This window comes from Chiloscyllium plagiosum, unplaced genomic scaffold (assembly GCF_037043375.1).
Source record: "Chiloscyllium plagiosum isolate Xiang-an unplaced genomic scaffold, Cpla_swu_hap1 HiC_scaffold_39, whole genome shotgun sequence".
Lineage (NCBI taxonomy): Eukaryota > Metazoa > Chordata > Chondrichthyes > Orectolobiformes > Hemiscylliidae > Chiloscyllium > Chiloscyllium plagiosum.
The window spans coordinates 553,430-575,384 of NW_028270177.1; the positions used below are offsets into that span (position 1 = coordinate 553,430).

The 21,955-nt window shown below is 42.7% G+C and overlaps 1 protein-coding gene across 1 annotated transcript in view; it reads left to right on the forward strand.

Annotated features, from left to right (window-relative positions):
* slc30a4 (solute carrier family 30 member 4) overlaps positions 1-18,150 on the forward strand; it is a 30,020-nt gene extending 11,870 nt beyond the window's left edge. Inside the window, exons 3-7 of the mRNA XM_043674562.2 lie at positions 2,479-2,632; positions 9,042-9,249; positions 13,143-13,248; positions 14,888-15,022; positions 15,931-18,150. Coding sequence (XP_043530497.1) covers positions 2,479-2,632; positions 9,042-9,249; positions 13,143-13,248; positions 14,888-15,022; positions 15,931-16,085 — 758 coding nt within the window. The 3' untranslated portion in view covers positions 16,086-18,150. The remainder of the gene's footprint in view (positions 1-2,478; positions 2,633-9,041; positions 9,250-13,142; positions 13,249-14,887; positions 15,023-15,930) is intronic.
* The last annotated feature ends 3,805 nt before the right edge of the window (positions 18,151-21,955 follow it).

Consider the following 21,955-nt stretch of genomic DNA (forward strand, 5'->3'; position numbering starts at 1 on the left):
TGAATTATGAGCCTGTTTAGTCTAAAATCCTGCATCTTCAAGGTTTACCCTTTAATAACTGAGTTATTTTGTGAAGCAGTTTGTTCTTTCAAAGGTTCACACAGGTGCAGTGGGCAGAATGGCCCAGTTTTTTTTTGCTGGATCATTGTATGACTTTTTATTCGGTTCAATGTTGCACTGATCAAGTCACGGCTTTGTAGCTGAGTTTTATGAAGAGGAGTTGGCGTGGCAGTAAAGCAGCTGAAAATCATTACGGGAGCCACATTCTGTGATGAGTTGAGTCAGCATAGAATCTTTGTCTGAACTTTGTATCATGCACTGGCAAGAGAGAGACAATAATCACGGTTGGGTTAGTCTGCACATTGAACCTGCAACTCAGAAGGAAAGCAGTTCTAACTGGACTAAGTGTGTACACTTGAAGCTCAGTGCTGAGTAACTTTCATCCAGTACACAATACAATTTCTCTAAAACCTTAGGAGAGGGTTTGCTGTTCATGGATAAAAAGACACAGTGTTGTGTAAGGATCAATGTAGTACCAAAGATTGGCAACACACTTTGTATTTTCAGACTGTGCCAAGACATTTGATTATCTGATGCCTTCAGCTTTCCTCAGTCAAATTTTCCACGATCCAGACTCTGCTTACCATTTATGACCTTTAACCATTTATATTCGAAACTCCAGTTCTGAAATGTTCTATCATATAGTCATAGAGATGTACAGCACGGAAACAGACCCTTCGGTCCAACCCGTCCATGCCAACCAGATATCCCAACCCAATTTAGTCCCACCTGCCAGCACCCGGCCCATATCCCTCCAAACCCTTCCTATTCATATACCCATCCAGATGCCTTTTAAATGTTGCAATTGTACCAGCCTCCACCACTTCCTCTGGCAGCTCATTCCATACACATACGACCCTCTGTGTGAAAAAAATTGCCCCTTAGGTCTCTTTTATATCTTGCCCCTCTCACCCTAAACCTATGCCCTCTAGTTCTGGACTCCCTGATCCCAGGGAAAAGACTTTGTCTATTTATCCTATCCATGCCCCTCAAAATTTTGTATACCTCTATAAGGTCACCCCTCAGCCTCCGAGGGATCCAGGGAAAACAGCACCAGCCTGTTCAGCCTCTCCCAATAGCTCAAATCCTCCCTACACCTCCTTTACAATGCTCAATATTGACTTCAGCCCATCTTTCTCATTCTGTTTATTGCTTACCCCCACTCCACATCTGTGTCTTTGGCTCCATATCTGATTATTGAAGCATTCTAGTTATTCTTGTACCATCTCAACTCTTTTCATAAGCAGTGGATAGAGACCTGTTGCTTGTGCTGTTCTATTAAATGCTTATGATGTGACTACTTTTTAAAAATTCATTCATGGGAAGAGGGCATCTCTAGCTACATCACATTTATTGGGCATGCCTAATTGCTCGGGGCAGTTAAGAGTTCCTGTGGGTCTAGAGTCACTGTGGGCCAGACCAAGTAAAGATGGTAGATTTCCTTCCCGAAAGAACATTATTCAATTTGATGCGATTTTACACAATCAGAGCTGGGTTTTGAATTCAAATTTTACCTTCTGCTTTGGTGGAATATTAACCCATGGTCCTTAGAACATTAACCTTGATTCTAGATTACCAGTCAAGTGATGTTACCTATACTATGGCCCCTTCATTCTTATGCTGGTGGTTGTTGTAATATCTCTGTCTTCTATGCAAGCCTAGTTTAGATTTGAACTCAGATTTCTCCAGTTTCCTCATTTCCCCTCCCCCCACCTTGTCTCAGTCAAATCCCTCGAATTTAGCACCGCCTTCCTAACCTGCAATCTTCTTCCTGACCTCTCCGCCCCCCCACCCCACTCTGGCCTATCACCCTCACCTTGACCTCCTTCCACCTATCACATTTCTAATGCCCCTCCCTCAAGTCCCTCCTCCCTACCTTTTATCTTAGCCTGCTGGACACACTTTCCTCATTCCTGAAGAAGGGCACATGCCCGAAACGTCGATTCTCCTGCTTCTTGGATGCTGCCTGACCTGCTGTGCTTTTCCAGCAACACATTTTCAGCTCTGATCTCCAGCATCTGCAGTCCTCACTTTCTCCAAGTTTAGATTCCCTACAGTATGGAAACAGGCCCTTCAGCCCAACAAGTCCACACCAACCCTCCAAAGAGTAACCCACCCAGACCCATTCCCCTACACTTTTACCCCTGACTAATGTACCTAACACTATGGGCAATTTACCATGGCCAGTACATCTTTGGATTATGGGAGGAAATCATCATTGATAAGGGGAGAATGTGCAAACTCCCCACAGACAGTCACCCAAGGCTGGGATTGAACCTGGGTCCCTGGTGCTGTGAGGCAGCAATGCTAACCACTGAACCACTGTGCCATCCTAGTGTTGATACTGTTGTGATTTGATTGCATTATTTGTTTAATTTTCTGTAAATTGATGTGGTCCTTCTGTTGTATACTGCACAGAGGCCCTGGCTGCAGTGCTCAGTGTAATGCTGATCTATGCTGTGACTATTGGGCTCATCTATGAAGCAGTACAGAGGACCATACACCAGGATTTTGAGATCCAAGCAGATGTGATGATCATCATCGCCGGAATTGGAGTTGCAGTGAACCTCATGTAAGTTGAATAGTTGCTTTAAACAGTCTCAGTATCATTCTCATGTCTCCAGGATATATTAATGTAACGTTAAAACTAAATCTCCTTTGGATTCCTGAGCAGTTGCTTGTAGCTGTCCTGTTTTTCTGCTCAGTGCACAGTTTGGTTTGGACTGGTATGAGCTGCCCAGAACAAGGCCATTTAGTCCATTGGGAGGCAGAGCTGAGGCAGGGGATTGAGGGGAGAGTGCAGTAGGTGGAGAGTGTAGGAAGTGATCTGTTCAAATGGCTTCACTCTAAGTATTTCTTGAGCAAACCAATTGAGACTCAATTCAAAGACAAGCTTAAAATATTGCCTTGCAGAGAATTAACCACAATTTGGTGAAACCAAGATAAAATCATGTTATTATGTATAAATATACAAGCCCCTGACCCTGCTTTACTATTCAACAAGATCCAATTGTGATCTTAACTCCGGATTCCTGCAGTTACCTGGATAACCTTTCTTGTTGGTCAAGAGTCTATCTACCCGTGCCTTAAAAATATTCATCAATTCTGCTTCCATTCCTCTCTGGAGAAGAGAGTTCCAAAGACTTTCAACCTCTGAAAGAAAAGACATTCTGCATCTCCATCTAAAATGGGAGAGCTTTGTTTTTTAAGACATTGTGTCCCTTTGAACAAATCTTGCCCATACAGGAGAAATCCTTTCGGCAACCTCCCTGTCAGGTCTCCTCAGGATCAAGTATGTTTTAATAAGGTAATCAAACCATAGAGTAATCAAACCATAGAGTACCAGCAAAACTCTGTTAAATCTGCACTAGTCCCACTTGGCCCAAAGCCTGGAATGTTCATCCAAGAACATTTTAAACATTGTGAGCTTTTCTACCTCAACTACCCTCCCAGGTGGTGCCTCCAAGCTCCCCAACATTCTCTAGGTGGAAAAAAAACATTCCTCAAATTTGTCTCTAAACTTCCTGCCTTCCACCTTAAAAGTGCGCCCCTTCATTATTGACCCTTCATCTAAGGTGAACAACTATTTTCTTTTCATCCTATCCATGCCCTTCACAATCTTATCGACCTCTGTCAGCTTCCCCATCAGCTTTCTTTGCTATAAATAAAATAAGTCGATCCTATCCAGCCTCTTTTTGCTGCTGAAATGCTTCCTCCCAGGCAACATCCTGGTGAATCTCCTCTGCACCCCCTCCACTGCCATCACATCCTTCCTACAGTGTAGAGACCAGAACATTTTTTTCTTATTCATTCCCATTATGAGGACATTGCTGGCTAGGCCAGTATTTATTACCCAATCCTGATTACTCTGAGAGCAGTTAAGAGTCACCCACATTGCTATGGGTCTGGAGTGATATGTAGTCCAGGTAAGGATAGCAGTTTCCTTCACTGAAGAATTTTAGTGAACTAGATGTGTTTTTTCAACACTCAACAATGGATTCATGGTCATCACTAGACTCTTAATTCCAGTTTTTAAAAAAAATTGAATTCAGATTCCACCATTTGCCATGTTGGGATTCAAACCTGGGTCCCCAGAACACCTGGGTCTCTGGATTAACAGTCTAGCAGTAACACCACTAGGCCATTGCCTCCCAGTAAACGTACACAGCATCCAGCTCTGGCCAAACCAAAGTTCTGTACAGCTCCAACATGACTTCCCTGCTCTTATCATCTATGCCTCAACTTATAAAGACAACTGTCCAATATGCCTTCTTAACTGCCCTATTAACCTTATCTACCACCTTCAGAAATCTGTGGACAGGCCAGGGTGACATTGGAGAGGAAGCATGTGGTGCCCACTGATGCTGTCAATGCCTGCAGGGGATACAGTACTTTATTTTCCCCTCCAATTCCAATTTGATTTTGCCCCTTCCCTCTCTCTCCCTAACCCCTCCCTCACATTTGAGGGTTTGCTTTGCAGGTGCAGTCTGTTTTGCTGTAACGTGGTAGTTCCGTTCTCATGCAACCCCATGTTATAAGAAAATCGCGTAATAGCAGCATCATTTAAACAAATGGGGGTTGGAATCGAGCTATAACCAATTCACACTTTAGAAATTCACTCTATAAAAAGTGTCCCCAGTTCATCAATCGTGTAATAGCGAATTCGCATTAACAAAACGCACATTATAGCAGAACGACCTGTAAATGTCTAGTTGGTTGCACAGGTGATTACTGATGATGGTTAATAGTTAAAAATGAAAAGAAAATCATGGTGAGCTGGTGCTGGGATAGGCGTTTGGTTGTGTTTGATAACATTTTCAGATATACATTTTAAAAAAACAGGGCTAGAGGGCTCATGTGGAGCAGTGGTAGTGTCCCTACCTCTGAAGCAGGTTGTCTGGGTTGAAGTCACATCTGCTTGAGGGGTATGTGATAGTATTGCTGGACAGGGTTGTTTAGAAAATAAGAGAAAGGAAGAATTGAGAAGCCAAATCAAAGTGGCAACTAAACGCAGAAACCTCTTGTGGCATAGTTGTAGAGTCCCTACCTCTGGACCAGGAGATCCAGGTTCCAGAGGTGTGTAGAAACATCCCCAAACAAGTCGCTCAAAGATATTTATAGAGCAGACTCATTGTAATAAGACTTCCAAATATAAAAACGCAGACCCATCAGGGGCCCTTGTGCCATAGTAATAGTGTCCCTACCTCTGAGCAGGGGACCCAGGGTTCAAGTCCCACCTGAATTCCCATCAGACATGTCTGAACAACTTGATTGAAATAACTAGTGACTAACATTGCATACCAGTGTAACAGAGGATACCACTAACCCACTCTCAGGAACGACAGGTAATGAACAGAAAACATAGTGCTAAATCCCAGCTGAAGTACAGAATAAGGCAGAGCCATTGCTTTGGGATATAAGAATATGCAGAGTGAAGAGGGGCTTGAGGTACAGTGGTAGTGTTCAGACCTTTGGGCCAGGAGGCCCACGTTCAAGTCCCATCTGCTTGGGAAGTGTGTAATAACAGCGCTGAACAAGTTGAATTTTTAAAAACAGCAGACCTTGGGATGAATCTGTGGAACTGTCTGTCCCAGGCTGGGGCTAGTCAATGTACACAGTGAGGAGTGACTCTATTTTGCAGTTCCTTTCTAGTCGGTTTTCCTGAGTTGTGACAATCATGATGAGACTGAAAAAAAAGTTTCAGGCAGCCGAGATTTTCAAAAATCCCGGTAAGACTCTGACGGGGAAATATTGGAAATGCTGCTGCTTGGGAATCTTATGCCAAAAGAATTAAATACTTTTCTGAGAAAACTGAATAGATGGGAATCGCTGACAAAAAGTCATTCTCCTCACCGCTTGTGGGCCCTGAGTTTCGGCATCATAAAGAGATTAACCTACCCACAAACCAGGAATTAAATTCCTTTGATGAACTGATAGATATGATAATGAACTACTCTGAGGCCAAACTATCTGCTGTACTCTAGCCTTACAGGTTTCACACGGCAAACAGGTTTCACACGGTAAACAGGTTTAACAGGCAAACAGGTTTAATACGGTAAAAAGACTTCCTGGGGAGTCAGGTACTCAATTCTTGACAAAACTGTGGAAATTAGCAGGACACAGACAGTTTGGGTCAGCACTGCAGGAAATGTTAAGGAATCACTTCGTTTGTGGAATTAATAACATTGTGACCCAAAGGAGATAACTCACCAAACCAGATCCAGACCACAAGGAAGCAACAGAACTGACTCTTTCTGGTGAAAATGCAGATAAAGTGACTCAGGAGCTTCAGGGACCCATAGATGGTACAATCCCCTATCGTGAGTGACCACCCATACATTGAGCCAAGTGCCCAGTGGGATAATCCTCACAGCTGCTGTTTGTTACCAGGGAAGGGCAATTGAGTTTGAAGACTATGAGGTTCCAGAACTGGATGGGATGATTCTCCACATACAGTGAGCAGCAGGAATGTCCGGTCTGCACGTGTGATCATAGGGTCCTTCCCAGACAAGGCGATCAAAACAGGCAAAATACATACTGCCCGGGTCAAAGGACAAAGTCACCTCAAGACAAGCAAATAAATCAGACTGAGGATGAGGAATTGACAGAGCTAAATTACATCACTGCTCCCAAAATGGCCTCAATTAAGATAAAACTCCAGGTAAGTAACCACCCTTAAGAGACATGGAGGTAGATCCAGGCACCATTGTATCTGTTGTTGGGGAGAAAACCTTTCAGAAACTCCAACGGGGCATCTTGCCTTTCAACCTGTGAGACACCAAGGCTAGATCAGCCACATAGATTGGACAGCCTTTATTATTGGGAGCTTGGTAATCCCAGTTACACAATAGACAGTCTAACTCCCTTTAATGGTGATACAAGGGCAAGGTTTCAACACTTCAGGAAGGAACTGGCTACAGAAAATACACCTAGATTGGCAAGAAATCTTTAAAACAGGCACTGGCAATCTGTGTGAAGTCTTAAGAAAGAATCCCGAAGATTTTCAAAAGGGCCTCATGAGGATAAAAAGAGCCAGGACCAAGATTCATGTCGATCCAGAAGCCTGACCCAAGTACCTCAAGGTACAGCTGGTGCTCTCAGCACCAACATAGAGGCTGAATTGGAAAGTGTAGAGGAACTCGGCATCATACACTCTGTAAAGGTTGCTGAATGGGCCACACCAGTAGTCCTAGTTTTAAAACCTGACAACTCAGTCCACATCTGTGAAGATTAAAAGCTAATGGTCAACAGAGCTTCTTGCTTAGACACATATCCTATGCCACACAGAGAAGTCTTGGTTGTAAAGTTGGGTGGGAGTCACATATTTTCCAAACTGAACAATAATTACACCTACCTCCAAATGGAGCTTGAGTTGTCACCCAGGAAGTATGTTACTATAAATACTCATGAAGGACTGTATGAGTACACTTCCCTTTTTGGGTGTCTTTGACTTGAGCCATCTTTTAGAAGGAAATGGAAAACATTCTCCAAGGGGTGCCCAGGAAGGCAGTCTATGCAGATGATATTCTAACCTCAGGAGCCACTGCAAAGGAACATTTGGAGAGTTTGGAGTAAGTCTTCACTGTGTCCAGCTTCCAGGTAAATGAGGTAATGTTCCTCAGGTACAGGGTTAACAAGGGTTAATGTTGAAGAGAATCAAAAGGCATAAAAAGGCCTCCAGCTTGAAGAAACATGAAGCCTTTTCTGGGTCTCATAAATCACTATGAGAAATTCATACCTAATCTGGTGACCCTGCTGCCACTTCTCCATGTCTGCTAAAATAAAATCTGAAATATTTGTGGTAAATGCCACAAGAAAAGGCCTTTGCAAACATTAAACAACAATCACTGTCAACAAATATGTTTGTCAACATTATGTTTGCTGAGACCACTCATTTTAATGAACAACACCTCCCCCAGTGGGATAACGGCGGTACTGTCACATATTGGAATTATCACAGGGGCAGAAAAAAGTCTGCCCAGATGAGGAGGAAGGTTTGGCCATGGTACTCACAGTGAATAAATTCCGTCAGTATGTCTACAGTCAACATTTCACCATAGTCACTGATCACAAACCTCTGCTGTTCAAGGAAGACAGGTGATTTCTCTCATTGTATAAACTCTGATTCAGTGCTGGGGGATATTGCTATTAGCTGCCTACGAATATACCTTGGAACATGTCTAGGGAGGCACCGAGCCAATGTGGATGCCCTGAGCTCTGTACCTTCACCCCCAGAAATGGGTGAAGTCATTGCAACTTTGAACCTCATGGACACTCTACCATTACTTGCCAAACAAATCCAGGCTTGGACCCAAAAAGGCCCATGTTAGGGAATCTCTGTCATATTGTCCTAAGTGGTGGATCACAAGGATGTCCTACTGAATAGTTGAAACCCAATATTTCGCAGTACCAGGAGTTCGACATAGACTGTGCGATTACTTGAGAGGAGCCCGGGTGATTTCCTGTGTCCAGGCCAGCAATCAATTTTGCTGTTTCCCATGTCCTGTAGAATGGGAAATGCTTACTAATAAACCAGGTACAGGATCACTGCCCACTGTTCCTGCAATGAAAAAACCTGAATTTGTTTGGAGCATTTTATTAAATGATATTTGGAAATAAAAGTGAGTCTGGGTAAGAAGGTTATGAGTTCAAACACATACTCCAGGCTGTTACACCAGTGGCATATTGAGATTAAAATGAAGTCTTGTTGTTGAGTTGAATTTTAAAATTCCTCTGACATCAGAGACTGTAGTTTATTGTCCCAAAACTACCTGAGATATGAGTGCAAACATCACCTGCTTCCAAGAACTGCACGTTGTTTAAGATTTCGGCTTCTGAGTGGTGTCTTACTTTTGTTCACAGTACAAAAGTACAGAGTAAGAAAGCTGGAGCCCAGTACAAACACAGTTGTTGACTCTACCTGATTGTTCTCTGCAGCTACAAGTACTTTACTGTTTCTATTCTTTGTATTTTTTGAACAGAATGGGAGTTTTGCTGAACCAGTCCAGTCACATGCATTCCCATTCTCACTGCCAGTCAGAACATGTTGCTAGAGGAGATCAGAGGAACAACACAGAGCACAGTCACAACATGGACAGCCTTGCTGTCAGAGCTGCTTTCATCCATGCCCTTGGGGACCTGGTGCAGAGTGTTGGTGTCCTGGTGGCTGCTTACATCATCCGCTTTAAAGTAAGTATTGCTTTCAGAGGCTGAACTGAAAGAAAAATATGCATTTCTAAATGTTTTCCTAACTCTGACCCTCCCAAATCTCTTTAATGAAACCAGTTTGAAATGTGTCTCCTTTAATTATAGCCTCACATCACATTCCAACCTCCTCCAGGTAACCTTTGAATTCCTCATTAGTCAAGCATCTATCTAACTCTGCCTTAAAATTATTCAATGCTGTCACCCACAGCACTCACTGATGAAGAGACTTCCAAAGACTTATGACTCTCTCAGGAAACAAAAATTCTCTTCATCCCCACCTTAATCTCTATGCCTGAGATCTGGTCTGTTCCACAGGGGGTCACATCTTTTCAGTATCCAGCCTGCCAGCGGTTCTGTCGCACAGTGGAGTAGGCTCGAGGGGCAAATAACCTCCTGCTGCTCCTAATCCCCACATTTATGGCTCACTTGTTGTATTTAATCCACAGCATCTGCTGTGGGCGTGCAACAATTCTGCCAACTATATGGGTCTGCCAGCTGTATTGGTCTGTCAGGTATATGTGTCTGGCATTTGGAGTTACTAGGGTGTAGGTTATATGTTTGTCCTGGATGGTGTTCCTGGGTTGTACACCCATGGACAAAACCAATGTCGTCTACAAAGTTCCATGCAAGGACTGTCACAAACACTATGTAGGGCAAACAGGAAGAAAGTTAGCCACCAGGATACACGAACACCAGCTAGCCACAAAAAAAACACGACCCCCTCTCTCTCATAGCCCTACACACGGAGGAAAAAAAAACCCACCATTTCGACTGGGACAACACATCTATCCTGGGACAGGCTAAGCAAAGACATGCCAGAGAATTCCTAGAGGCCTGGCACTCCAACCACAACGCCATAAACAAGCACATAGATCTAGATACAATCTATCAACCCCTCAGAAAACAAACAGGAAATGACATCACCACAAACCCCAGGAACCCCATCCAGGAGAAAGATATAAATAGAAAGCAGGAGACAACAGCTTCGCTTCACTTGGAGGTCGCCACTGATGATGTTATCTAGCCAGGTAATGAAACGTCTGGATATCAAACCTACAGCTCAGCGAGCAAACCTACACCCTAAACCTCAACCTGAACTACAAACCTTCACAAACCTTGCAAAAATTTGGAGATACTCACAAATAACATTCTCCTTGAATTAATATCACTGAAATGAGACAAATATTATCTCCTTTGGGACTGGAAATACACTCTTCTTAAGTTTGGGTCGGAACATGGTAATGGAGGATTTTACTCTGTATTGTAGAAGTTTTTGAGAGACAGGATTTGTGAGGGGCAGGTCATGCCTCACAAGCCTTATTGAATTATTTGAGGATGTGACAAAACACATTGATGAAGGTAGTGCAGTGGATGTGGTGTGCATGGATTTTAGCTGAAAATGTATTGCTGGAAAAGCGCAGCAGGTCAGGCAGCATCCAGGGAACAGGAGAATCGATGTTTCGGGCATAAGCCCTTCTTCAGGAATGGAATTTAATAAGGTGTTTGATAAGGTTCTACTTGGTAGGCTCATTCAGAAAATAAGGAGGCATGGGATATAGGGAAATTTAGTTGTCTGGATTCAGAATTGGCTGGCCCATAGAAGACAGAGGGTAGTGGTAGATGGAAAGTATTCAGCCTGGAGCTTGTTGACCCCTAGTGTTCCAGAGGCATCGGTTCTGGGACCTCTGCACTTTGTGATTTTTATAAATGACTTGGATGAGCAAGTGGAAGGGTGGGTTAGTAAGTTTGCTGATGACATGAAGGTTGATGGAGTTGTGCATAGTGTGAAGAGCTGTTGTAGGTTGCAACATGACGTTAACGGGATGCAGAACTGTGCTGATAAGTGGCAGATGGAGTTCAACTTGGAAAAGTGTGAAGTGATTTACTTTGAAAGATAAAATTTGAATGTAGAATACAGGATTAAAGGCAGGATTCTTGGCAGTGTGCAGGAACAGATCCATAGATCTGTTCCTTTGAGGGGTCCAAATCCATAGATCCCTCAAAGTTCCCACCCAAGTTGATAGAGTTGTTAAGAAGGTGTATGGTGTGTTTGCTTTCATTTGCAGGGGGATTGAGTTTAAGAATCGCAAGGTTATGCTGCAATTCTGTAGAGCCCTGGTTAGGCCATACTTGGAATATTGTGCTCAATTCTGGTCGCCTCATTAGAGGAAAGATGTGCAAGTTTTAACGTTCTAGAGGAGATTGACCAGGATGCTGCCTGGAATGGAGGGCATGTCTTAAGAAGAAAGATTGAGGGAGCTAGGACTTTTCTAATTAGAGTGAAGAAGGATGAGAGGTGACTTGATACAGGTGTACAAGATGTTGAGCGGCATAGATAGAGTAGATAGCCAGAGACTTTTTCCCAGGCAGAAATCACGAGGGCCATAATTTTAAGGTGATTGGAAGAAGGTTTAAGGGAGATGTCAGAGGTAAGTACAGAGAGTAGTGTGTACGTGGAATGCACTGCCAGCAGTGGTAGTAGAGTCAAATACTTTAGGAACATTTAAATGACTCTTTTTAAGCACATGGAAGGGTGTGTACGTTAGTTTGATCTTAGCATAAGATAAAAGGCCGGCACAACATTGAGAGCCGAAGAGCCTGTACTGTTCTATGTTCTGTCTAACAGACTTACTATACCCAGGGGAGCTCAACCTTGATATTCTGAGTAAACACATAGAGGTTATAGTCTGGGACCAGGCCATTCAGTCCATATTGTTCATGTTACCCTGTACTGTCCAAATGAGTGAACTATCTCCATCATATTTATCTGCCTTGTTCACATATCACTAATTATTTTTCATTATCCCCTTCCTTAATCTAATCTTGAGTCTTGGCATGACTTCAATAGCCTCCCACATTCTGTGTGAAGAAATTTCTTTTGGCTTATGTACAAACTATGTAAATTTAATCTTATTGATGAGTACAGGAGCAGAGAGCTGGGTGCAGATGTATGTAAATTGATGAAGGTGGCAGGACAGGTTTATACACGTACACAATTCTTTATCCAAAATCCTTGGGCCAGTTGTTTTTAGGAATTTGGAACTTTTCGTGTTTCAGAATAAATGACATTTTCACAGTGAAACTTTTAAAAATTACCTAATAGCAGACGCACGTGTGAATAGTACGAGCGCTGACACACAATTGATGCCTGCCAGTACTGGGCCACGCCGCCATGTCACATCTGAGTGACATGGTTCGAGTGGATGTGGAGTAGGGTCACCTGCTCGTACACCAAAATGACGCCCTAGACTCCCATGCAAAGCATTTCAGATTTCAGAGCTTTTCGGATTTTGGAATTTTGGATAATGGATTATATACCTGTAAAACATACAGAATCTAAGTTGTGTGAGTAGGACCATAGAATACTAATGCAAGGAAATTATGTTGATAATGAAGACGCTCAGCCTCAGCTGGAATATTGTGCCCAGTTCCAGGTGCTGCACTTTAGGGAAATGTGAAGGCATTGAATTGAGTGCAGATGGGATTTAAGAGAATGGTTTCACAGGTGAGGTGCTTCACTTCTGATGATAAATTGGAGAAATTAGGACAGTTCTCCCTGGTGAAGAGAAGGCTGAGTGTAAATCCAGGTGAAGCATTTAAAATCATAAGGAGCAAGGAACCTACCTCTTCAATCTGTACTCTCTTGGTTCTCAATCTATCACCAATGGGAGAAATTAGTCTTCATCTGCCTTTGGGGCTTCTCTTCATGAAGTGACTAAAATTGGCTTTCATTGATGGGGTTAGGGTGATATTGTGGGGAACTGTCAGGAGGTGGGGAATGTTGGGGTAGGTGTGGATCACTTCACGAACTCTGTCTCTGTGAGAAAGTCCCTGATGACTGTGAATGCTCTCATTCTCCCGTTCCACTCTTGCAGCCTTTGTACAAGATCGCTGATCCAATCTGCACTTACATCTTCTCCTTCCTGGTGCTGTGCACAACTTTTCGAATCCTACGTGACACTGGTTTAATCTTCCTGGAAGGTATGAGTTTCAGTGTGATATTCCCTCCAGATTCCAGTTGCCCAGTTACAGGGAGGGTCAGTGTAATGTGGTGTTTGAGGCATTTGATGGATGTGGCTTTATCATTTCCCCATGTTGGAAAAAGAAATGTCTGCTTTTAGCATCAGAGATCAAGATGTGGCTGTGTCCCATCATACAGCTACCCACTGGATTGCAACATCAGGAGAACAATTCCAGTTTTCTCTCCGCGCTGAGGACTGTGCAGATGAGTTACTGAATATTATTCTTTCTAATATTACCTTGCCAGAATTTCAAAACTACTCCCTTTAATAGAAGAACACACAGATGGGGCACATTGAAGTCCCCACCCAGGGTACATCCTATGCCCTTTGCCACCCTCATTGCTTCCTCCAAATGGTCAACATGGAGGAGTTCAGAGTCATGCTCTGAAAGGGAGAAAGGGGTGCAGTACGTGTTAATCAGCAGGAGGTTAATTTTAAGCCATGAAGTTTCATGGACTCCAAAGTCAATGTTGAGGATCCCCAGAGCAACTCCCTCCTGACTATATCCCACTATATCGCCCCCTCTGCTGGGTCTGCCCTGCCAATGTGACAGGACATATCCAGGGATGATGATGATGGGGTCTGGCACATTGTCTGTAAGGTATTGTTCTGTGAGTATTCCTGACTAGTCTGTGAGACACCTCTCCCAATTTTCCCTTTTGTTCTGCACTTACCCCCAAATTAATCACTGAAATACTGTAATGATATCCACTCATTGTTTTGATTTAAGTTTCCGCAAAGTAAAAGAGTGAAGAGTAGGTGGTAGATTTCTCTCACTCTCACACATATAGACTTACTCACACAGATGCAGACACACACATTCACACTCACTCACAGCCCCATACGCAGACAGACAGACACACACAGTCGCACTCACTCACACACACACATGCAGAGACATACAAACACTCTCTCACACACACATTCACATATACACTCACACTCACTCACACACGTACAGAGGTGATTTTTTATAAAAAATGGGATAAACAGAATAAACAGGAAGAATGCAGATGAATGGCTAGAATCAGATACTTCCTGTCAAAGATCTAGCACTTCTAGTGGTGCTATGGACTGAACAGCAAAAGTGAGGACTGCAGATGCTGGAAACCAGAGTCTGGATTCGAGTGGTGCTGGAAAAGCACAGCAGGCCAGGCAGCATCCGAGGAGCAGGAAAATCGACATTTCGGGCAAAAGCCCTTCATCAGGAATGGACTGATTGGCCTGCTTGTCTGTAATCTCTGTTCCTATGGAAAGCACTATTTTCCACAGTATTTAAAATATTATGTTGAGATGCTTTTCAAAATGAATGAGATTAAACAACCAGTCTGCATTATCTCATCAGAACTGTTTAACCTAGTGTCTAATATTTGTTCTCACTCTGTGAAGTTTTCCTTTTATCCTAAATCAATGTACAATCCCCATCCGTGATCCCAGGGTAAATGTCTGACTTAAATCTAGCACATCCAGGAAGATGCAGGCTTAATGCTTAATATGTGTGTTGAGAACTTGTGCTGGGCTGAATTATTTGATGGAACCATTTAGCAGGGAGTATTTTGCTCTAAAAGTGACTTTCCATCGGTTTCTTCCTCTCCCAGGAACTCCACGACACCTTGATGTTCATCGTCTCCGTGATGCTCTGTTAAAGATTGATGACGTTCATTCCATTCAACGCCTGAATGTCTGGTCACTAACAGTTGGCAAAACAGCAGCAATTGTGCACTTAAAGCTGAGTAAGCAATTTACATGTTTGATCCTGACACACTCTCTGATTAACTATTTGGTACCGATAGAATAGACTGTGGTTAACTCTTTAACTCAGTCTGGAGTAAACCCTAAGGCACACACTGTTGCCCATGATCTCAAGCATTTACTGCACCTTAGTTTGCTAACAGGATGGGAAGACCTGTCTTTGTTTCAATGAGGCCGTCGACCCAGACCACGGAGATAAACCACAGAATGTCCCAGCGCTAGGGATTGGGCAAAAGGCTCTGGAAAAACATAGTTACTGGTTGATTTCAAAGAAATTGCAGTGTTTGACTGGACTGTGAACAAATCACTCACTTGTCAATCAGATGTAGGTCATTGATTGGTCCAAAGTCTTAATCTGCTGAATTTCTGTCACTAAGAAGAAGCATGAACTGTGGCAGAGAATGAAATAGTGGGAGAGTGTGTCAGAAAACAAGGGGGAGAGAATGAGAGATAGTGAAAGGGAGAGAGCAAGACAGAGGTTCATGTGATAGAGAGAGGGAAAGAAAGAGACAGAAGTGTGGCAGAGAGAGATGGGGAGAGAAAGAGAGAGGGAAACAGAGGCAAGTGTAATGGAGAGAGAATTACACAAGGATTATGGGGAGGAGTAGAGAAAGAGGGGGAGACAGGATGAAGCTGATGGGATTGTTGAGTTGGTTTTAGGGGTCAGAATGGTGACACTGTCTGTGAATTGGTTGCCCTTCTCCTGAAATAGTGGGTCTGTGTTGAGCTGCTGCTTTTGGAGATTTGGTGTTGTGCTGGATTCAAGAGGTTGATCTCCCCTCTGTGTGAGAATGTCATCCTTCACTCCTAAACCAATGTCTTAAGAGATTCTGAAAACATTGCCATGTATCTTCCTGACAGAATCTGATGGATATTTATATCTTTTCAGTTCCAGAGAGTTTCTCCAGATGGGAAGATGTGCAATGTCAAGTCCAGCAGATCTTGCTGTATACTTTCGGAATGCACCAATGCACTGTACAAGTGCAAGTTTTCAAGGAGGCTGGAAACAATGTCTGCACTAAGTGCAGGTCCTTGGAAGCTTAGTAGCTGGACTCAGGTCTGAGGAAGAGAATAACTTCACACAAAAGATTGCTCAGAAAATCTACAATTGATAATTTTATATAAATGTAAAAAGTAGTTTTTAAAAATTTTAACATGGTGACCATTCTCAAGGATAAACAACTGTGATATTGAGCATCGCAAAACCCGGTATGTCACTTAGTCACATATTATATTTGTATCACCATTAGGACCTCACTCCCAGAAGCTCCTTTTGAAGAATCTTTGCTGCTTAATTGCTATTGAGTCTGGTCAGGTTCTTCTCCAATTTCTGATAATTTCTGTTCTACAGTAGTGCAGGACTGCTTGCGCGCTCCCTCCTTTGTTAGGGCGGCACGGTGGCACAGTGGTTAGCACTGCTGCCTCACAGCGCCAGAGACCCGGGTTCAATGTCCGCCTCAGGCGACTGACTGTGTGGAGTTTGCACATTCTCCCCGTGTCTGCGTGGGTTTCCTCCGGGTGCTCCAGTTTCCTCCCACAGTCCAAAGATGTGCAGGGTCAGGTGAATTGGCCATGCTAAATTGCTCGTAGTGTTAGGTAAGGGGTAAATGTAGGGGTATGGGTGGGTTGCGCTTCGGCGGGGCAGTGTGGACTTGTTGGGCCGAAGGGCCTGTTTCCTCAGTGTAAGTAATCTAATCTAATCTAAATGGACAGTATTACTGGATTGTTACACATCAAGTGCTACATCATTTGCATTTTCCATATACAACAAAGCAACTTTATTTTAGCTATACCACTGAGATATTTCAGTTTTGTTACTTACTTTAATGTAGTTATGATTTACAGTCTACAGTATTGCAGATTCTGGGAATTTAGAATCCATATTATCGCTGGACTATTAATCCAGAGATCTAGGTAATGTTCTGGAGACCTGGGTTCAAATCCTGCCATGGCAAATGGTGGAATTTGATTTCAATAAATATTCTGGAATTAAGAATCTAGCAATGACCATGAATCCAGTGTCGATTGTTGGAAAAACCCATCTCGTTCACTAAGGAAACTGCCATCCTTACTTAATCTGGCCTACACGTGACTCCACCAGCAATGTGGTTGACTCTTAACTGCCCTCTAGGCAATTAGGGATGGACAATAAATGCTGCCTGGCCAGCAATGCCCTCATCGCTGCCCTCAAGAAAAAGGAAGTTGAATAATTTCAGCACAGGTATGATGGAGCAAATGGCCTCCTCCTCTGCTGGGTCATTCATTGAGTTTCCAAAGTGTTCAAGGTTCAAGGTTCAGGATTAAGATTTGTTATATTATTGCTTCAGCCACAAACTCATTAATGATTATGAAAGTGCCTCTAATGGAGTTATAATTTTAACCTCTCCACATTTACTGCTGGCCCCATCTCATTCCCAATGCAGGGAATTAGAACTCTTATTGCTGTAGCTCTGTACAACCAATGTTAAAAATTTGGTGGGAGATAAAATATTTTAATATATTTCAGCACATTCTCTCCCCAGTACCATTGTGCCAAAGACTCTGGGATTTGGTTCTGCTTAAAGAAGGCAGGTTGAAATGTCAGTACCTAGTGTAACTATTAGCTGAGTAGCATGCAGGACCATCATGTTACTGAGTTTGTTACAGTTAACGTGCAATAGTACAGTTTGTCTGGAATGTGAACATAAAACCTCTGCAGTAAACTGACTATATCTGAAATAAAGACAGAAAATACTGGAAATGCGTGGGAGTTCTGGCATCACCTGTGGGAAATAAAGAGTGAGGCAGTTCTGAGTAAAGGTAATTGACCTGTGACATAAACTCTGTCTCTCTCCACAGGTGCAGCTAGACCTGCTGAGTTTCTCCAGCATTTTGTTTTTTATTTCATCCACAATATGTTCCTTTTTCTGAAATGTTGACTTTGTCAGTGTTTACTGTTAAACAGTGTTTTATAATCAACACTTTAAATGATGTATTTTTGGGAAAGATTTTCTCTGATAATATTTATTTCGCTAAATGCCTGTCCTCTCCCATGGAAATTGTACTTTATACACTCGGATTGTTTTATGAGGAGAATCTAAAAATATAAAAGTTAGTGATTTGTACAAGCTATTGAGATTATTTTTTTATAGTTGTATTAATGAGCCTTCAGTGTTTATTATAAAGCTATTTCTTGAGAATGTGCACATACTCAGGATGTACCGTTATCCTACCTAACTTTATTAATTCAAACACAACATAGCTTCAACTCAATAATCAAAACTACTAAACTATTTTTCTACATTCTCCACTTTTCTAAGGTCTAATTTCTTGAGCAGTGACATCTTTGACACTTGACCTTGTTTATGTGGCGCCATTGTCAATCATTCTCCACGGGAGCAGCTGCCTCCTTCCACCTTATCGCTTTACCAGGCACTGTGTGCTGACCACATTTGCATTTCTGTGTAAGTGAAATTCAGGTTTTGAAAAATCTGAATTTCCTGTCAGATTGCTTCATGATAAATGTGGTTAACTTCTTCTGAACTACATTTGCTGACAGAACTGTGGCCATTATCCACAAGCACAGATCACTGGGTAACAGCAGCGGATTGACCCGTGGAATATTTAAATGCTGCAGGTTTTGAAACTTCTGCATTTTCTTAATCCCTTGCATCTTTCTGTACACTGAGGTGATTAATCCAGAGATCAAGATGGGGTTGTGATTGAAGACTCTTGATAAAGCGCGTCGTTTCTGTTCATGCCCCAAACCCAGGACCACATGACAGCTTCTGTTGTAGACATTAGGATGCTACTCAAATGCAAGTGTCTTGCCTCTGAACCTGAATTGTCCCGTCAGATATTTCCAGTTAGGTTAATTCACTGGAGAGTGCAACATGTGAACATATAAATTAGAGTAGAGTTGGTTCTGAGATACTGCTCCGATATACAATAAGATCTGTTTTTGTTTCAGATACCACATTATGATTGTTGAGGTTAAGAAATACTTTGAATCCTGGGTTCACTAAGTACAGACTTTATTTTATCAGCATTTTCTCAGAGACACAATTGGTAAAAGTCAGTCCAGATCTTTCTCTAATGTGTCAGCATGACATTTTATAGTCTTAATGCTCCCATTTCATTACTTTTTTTTACAGTTCACGTCATTGATTTTCTGCACTTACGTTACATCAGCCTTGTCAATGATCAGCCCTGTAGATGTTCCTTTCACATTTTTTGTCATTTCTGGGATTTGTTATCACTGCGAGCCTAACAATGTTTCATCCCCATTCCCATATCACCCCCAGACTGTTGTTTCAAGGCGTTAACTTTCTTTAGCTTAACAACTTGCATTCTTGGTTACATTTGTGTAGAAATGGTTACAAATCCCATCATGCTTAGAATAAGTGATTAGAACTACATTTGTTTATTCTAAAGCTGATTACAGGTAAATAATCAATCATCTCACTTCACCATCGGCCTACAATAACCATAGATTCTAGTTAGACAAGGGAATCAATCCATCTCCACCTCAAAAATATTAAATAACTTCATCTTCACCATCTTATGAGATAGTAACCTTCAAAATCATACGACCCTCTGACAGAACAAATTCTTCTCATCTCTGTGCTAAAGGGTGGCCCTTAGTTTTAAAACAGTGTCTGCTAGTTCTGGGCTCACCCACAACTGGAAAGTTATTTTCCACATTCACTTTGTCAAGATCATTCAGGATCTTACATGACTGGAGGATAGTTAATGCAGTTCCTTTGTTCAAGTCGGGCAGCAGGGATAGGCCAGGTAATTACAGAGCAACTAATCTATATCAGTGACGGAAATTAATGGAAACATTTCTGAGGGACAGGATTAGTCAACACTTGGAAAGGCAGGAGTTGATCAAGGATGGTCAGCATGGATTTATTAGAGGGAGATCCTGTGTGACTAATTCAATGGGGATTTTTGAAGAAGTGATGAAATATTTTGATAAGGGTAGTGCAATTGATGCAGTTTACATGGATTTCGGTAAGACCTTTGACAAGGTCCCACAAGAAGGCTGATCCAAAAAGTAAGAACTTATGGGATCCAAGACATCTTTACAAACTGGATCCAAATTGACTTGCAAATGGAAGGCAAAGGATGATGGTGGAGGGCTGTTTTTCTGATTGGAAGCCTTTTACCAGCGGTGTACCACAGGGATCAGTGCTGGCAGCCTTGCTGTTTGTTATCCACATTAATGACTTAGATATGCATAAAGAAGATTTAATTAGTAAGTCTGCAGATGACACAAAAATTGATGGTGTTGTTTGGATTTGTGAAGGGTAGGTCTTGCCTTACAAGTCTTATTGAATTCTTTGAGGAGGTGACCAAGCATGTGGATGAGGGTAGAGCAGTGGAAGTAGTATACATGGATTTTAGTAAGGCATTTGATAAGGTTCCCCATGGTAGGCTTATGCGGAAAGTCAGGAGGCATGGGATAGAGGGAAATTTGGCCAATTGGATAGAAAACTGGCTAACCGGTCGAAGTCAGAGAGTGGTGATAGATGGCAAATATTCAGCCTGGAGCCCACTTACAAGTGGAGTTCTGCAGGGATCAGTTCTGGGTCTTCTGCTGTTTGTAATTTTTATTAATGACTTGGATGAGGGAGTTGAAGGGTGGGTCAGTAAATTTGCAGATGATATGAAGATAGGTGGAGTTGTGGATAGTGAGGAGGGCTGTTGTCGGCTGCAAAGACACTTAGATATGATGCAGAGCTGGGCTGAGGAGTGGCAGATGGAGTTCAACCCTGCCAAGTGTGAGGTTGTCCATTTTGGAAAGACAAATAAGATGCGGAATACAGGGTTAACGGTAGGGTTCTTAGTGAGGTGGAGGAGCAGAGGGATCTTGGGGTCTATGTTCATAGATCTTTGAAAGTTGCCACTCAGGTGGATAGAGCTTGTAAGAAGGCCTATGGTGTATTAGCGTTCATTAGCAGAGGGATTGAATTCAAGAGTCGTGAAGTGATGTTGCAACTGTACAGGACTTTGGTTAGGCCACATTTGGAGTACTGTGTGCAGTTCTGGTCGCCTCACTTTAGGAAAGATGTGGAAGCTTTGGAGAGGGTGCAGAGAAGATTTACCAGGATGTTGCCTGGATGGAGAATAGGTCGTACGAGGATAGGTTGAGAGTGCTAGGCCTTTTCTCGTTGGAACGGCGAAGGATGAGGGGTGACTTGATAGAGGTTTATAAGATGATCAGAGGAATAGATAGAGTAGACAGTCAGAAACTTTTTCCCCGGGTACAACAGAGTGTTACAAGGGGACATAAATTTAAGGTGAAGGGTAGAAGGTATAGGGGGGATGTCAGGGGTGGGTTCTTTACCCAGAGAGTGGTGGGGGCATGGAATGCGCTGCCTGTGGGAGTGGTAGAGTCAGAATCTTTGGTGACCTTTAAGCGGCAATTGGATAGGTACATGGATAGGTACTTAAGCTAGGACAAATGTTCGGCACAACATCATGGGCCGAAGGCCTGTTCTGTGCTGTATTGTTCTATGTTCTATGTTGACAGTGAGAAGGGTGGTCTCAGGCTACAGTCTGATATTAATCAGTTGGTAAATTGGGCAGAGCTATGGCAAATGGCATTTAATCTTGTTAAGTGTGAGATGATGCATTTTGGGAGGTCTAAAAAGGGATGGATACACACAATGAATGGTAGGTCCCTAGGGAGTACTGAGGAACAAAGGGACTTGGTATACAAGTCCACAGATCCCTAAAGATGTCAGCACAGGGAGACAGGGTGGGGAAAAAAACACACAGGATGCTTGCCTTCATTAGCTGGTGCATAGATTATAGAATCATGGAAGTCTTGTTGTCCCTTTATAAAACATTAGTTTGACTATAGATGGAATACTGTGTATGGTTCTGGTTCCCAGACTATCAGAAGGACTGACTGCAGTGGAGAGGTT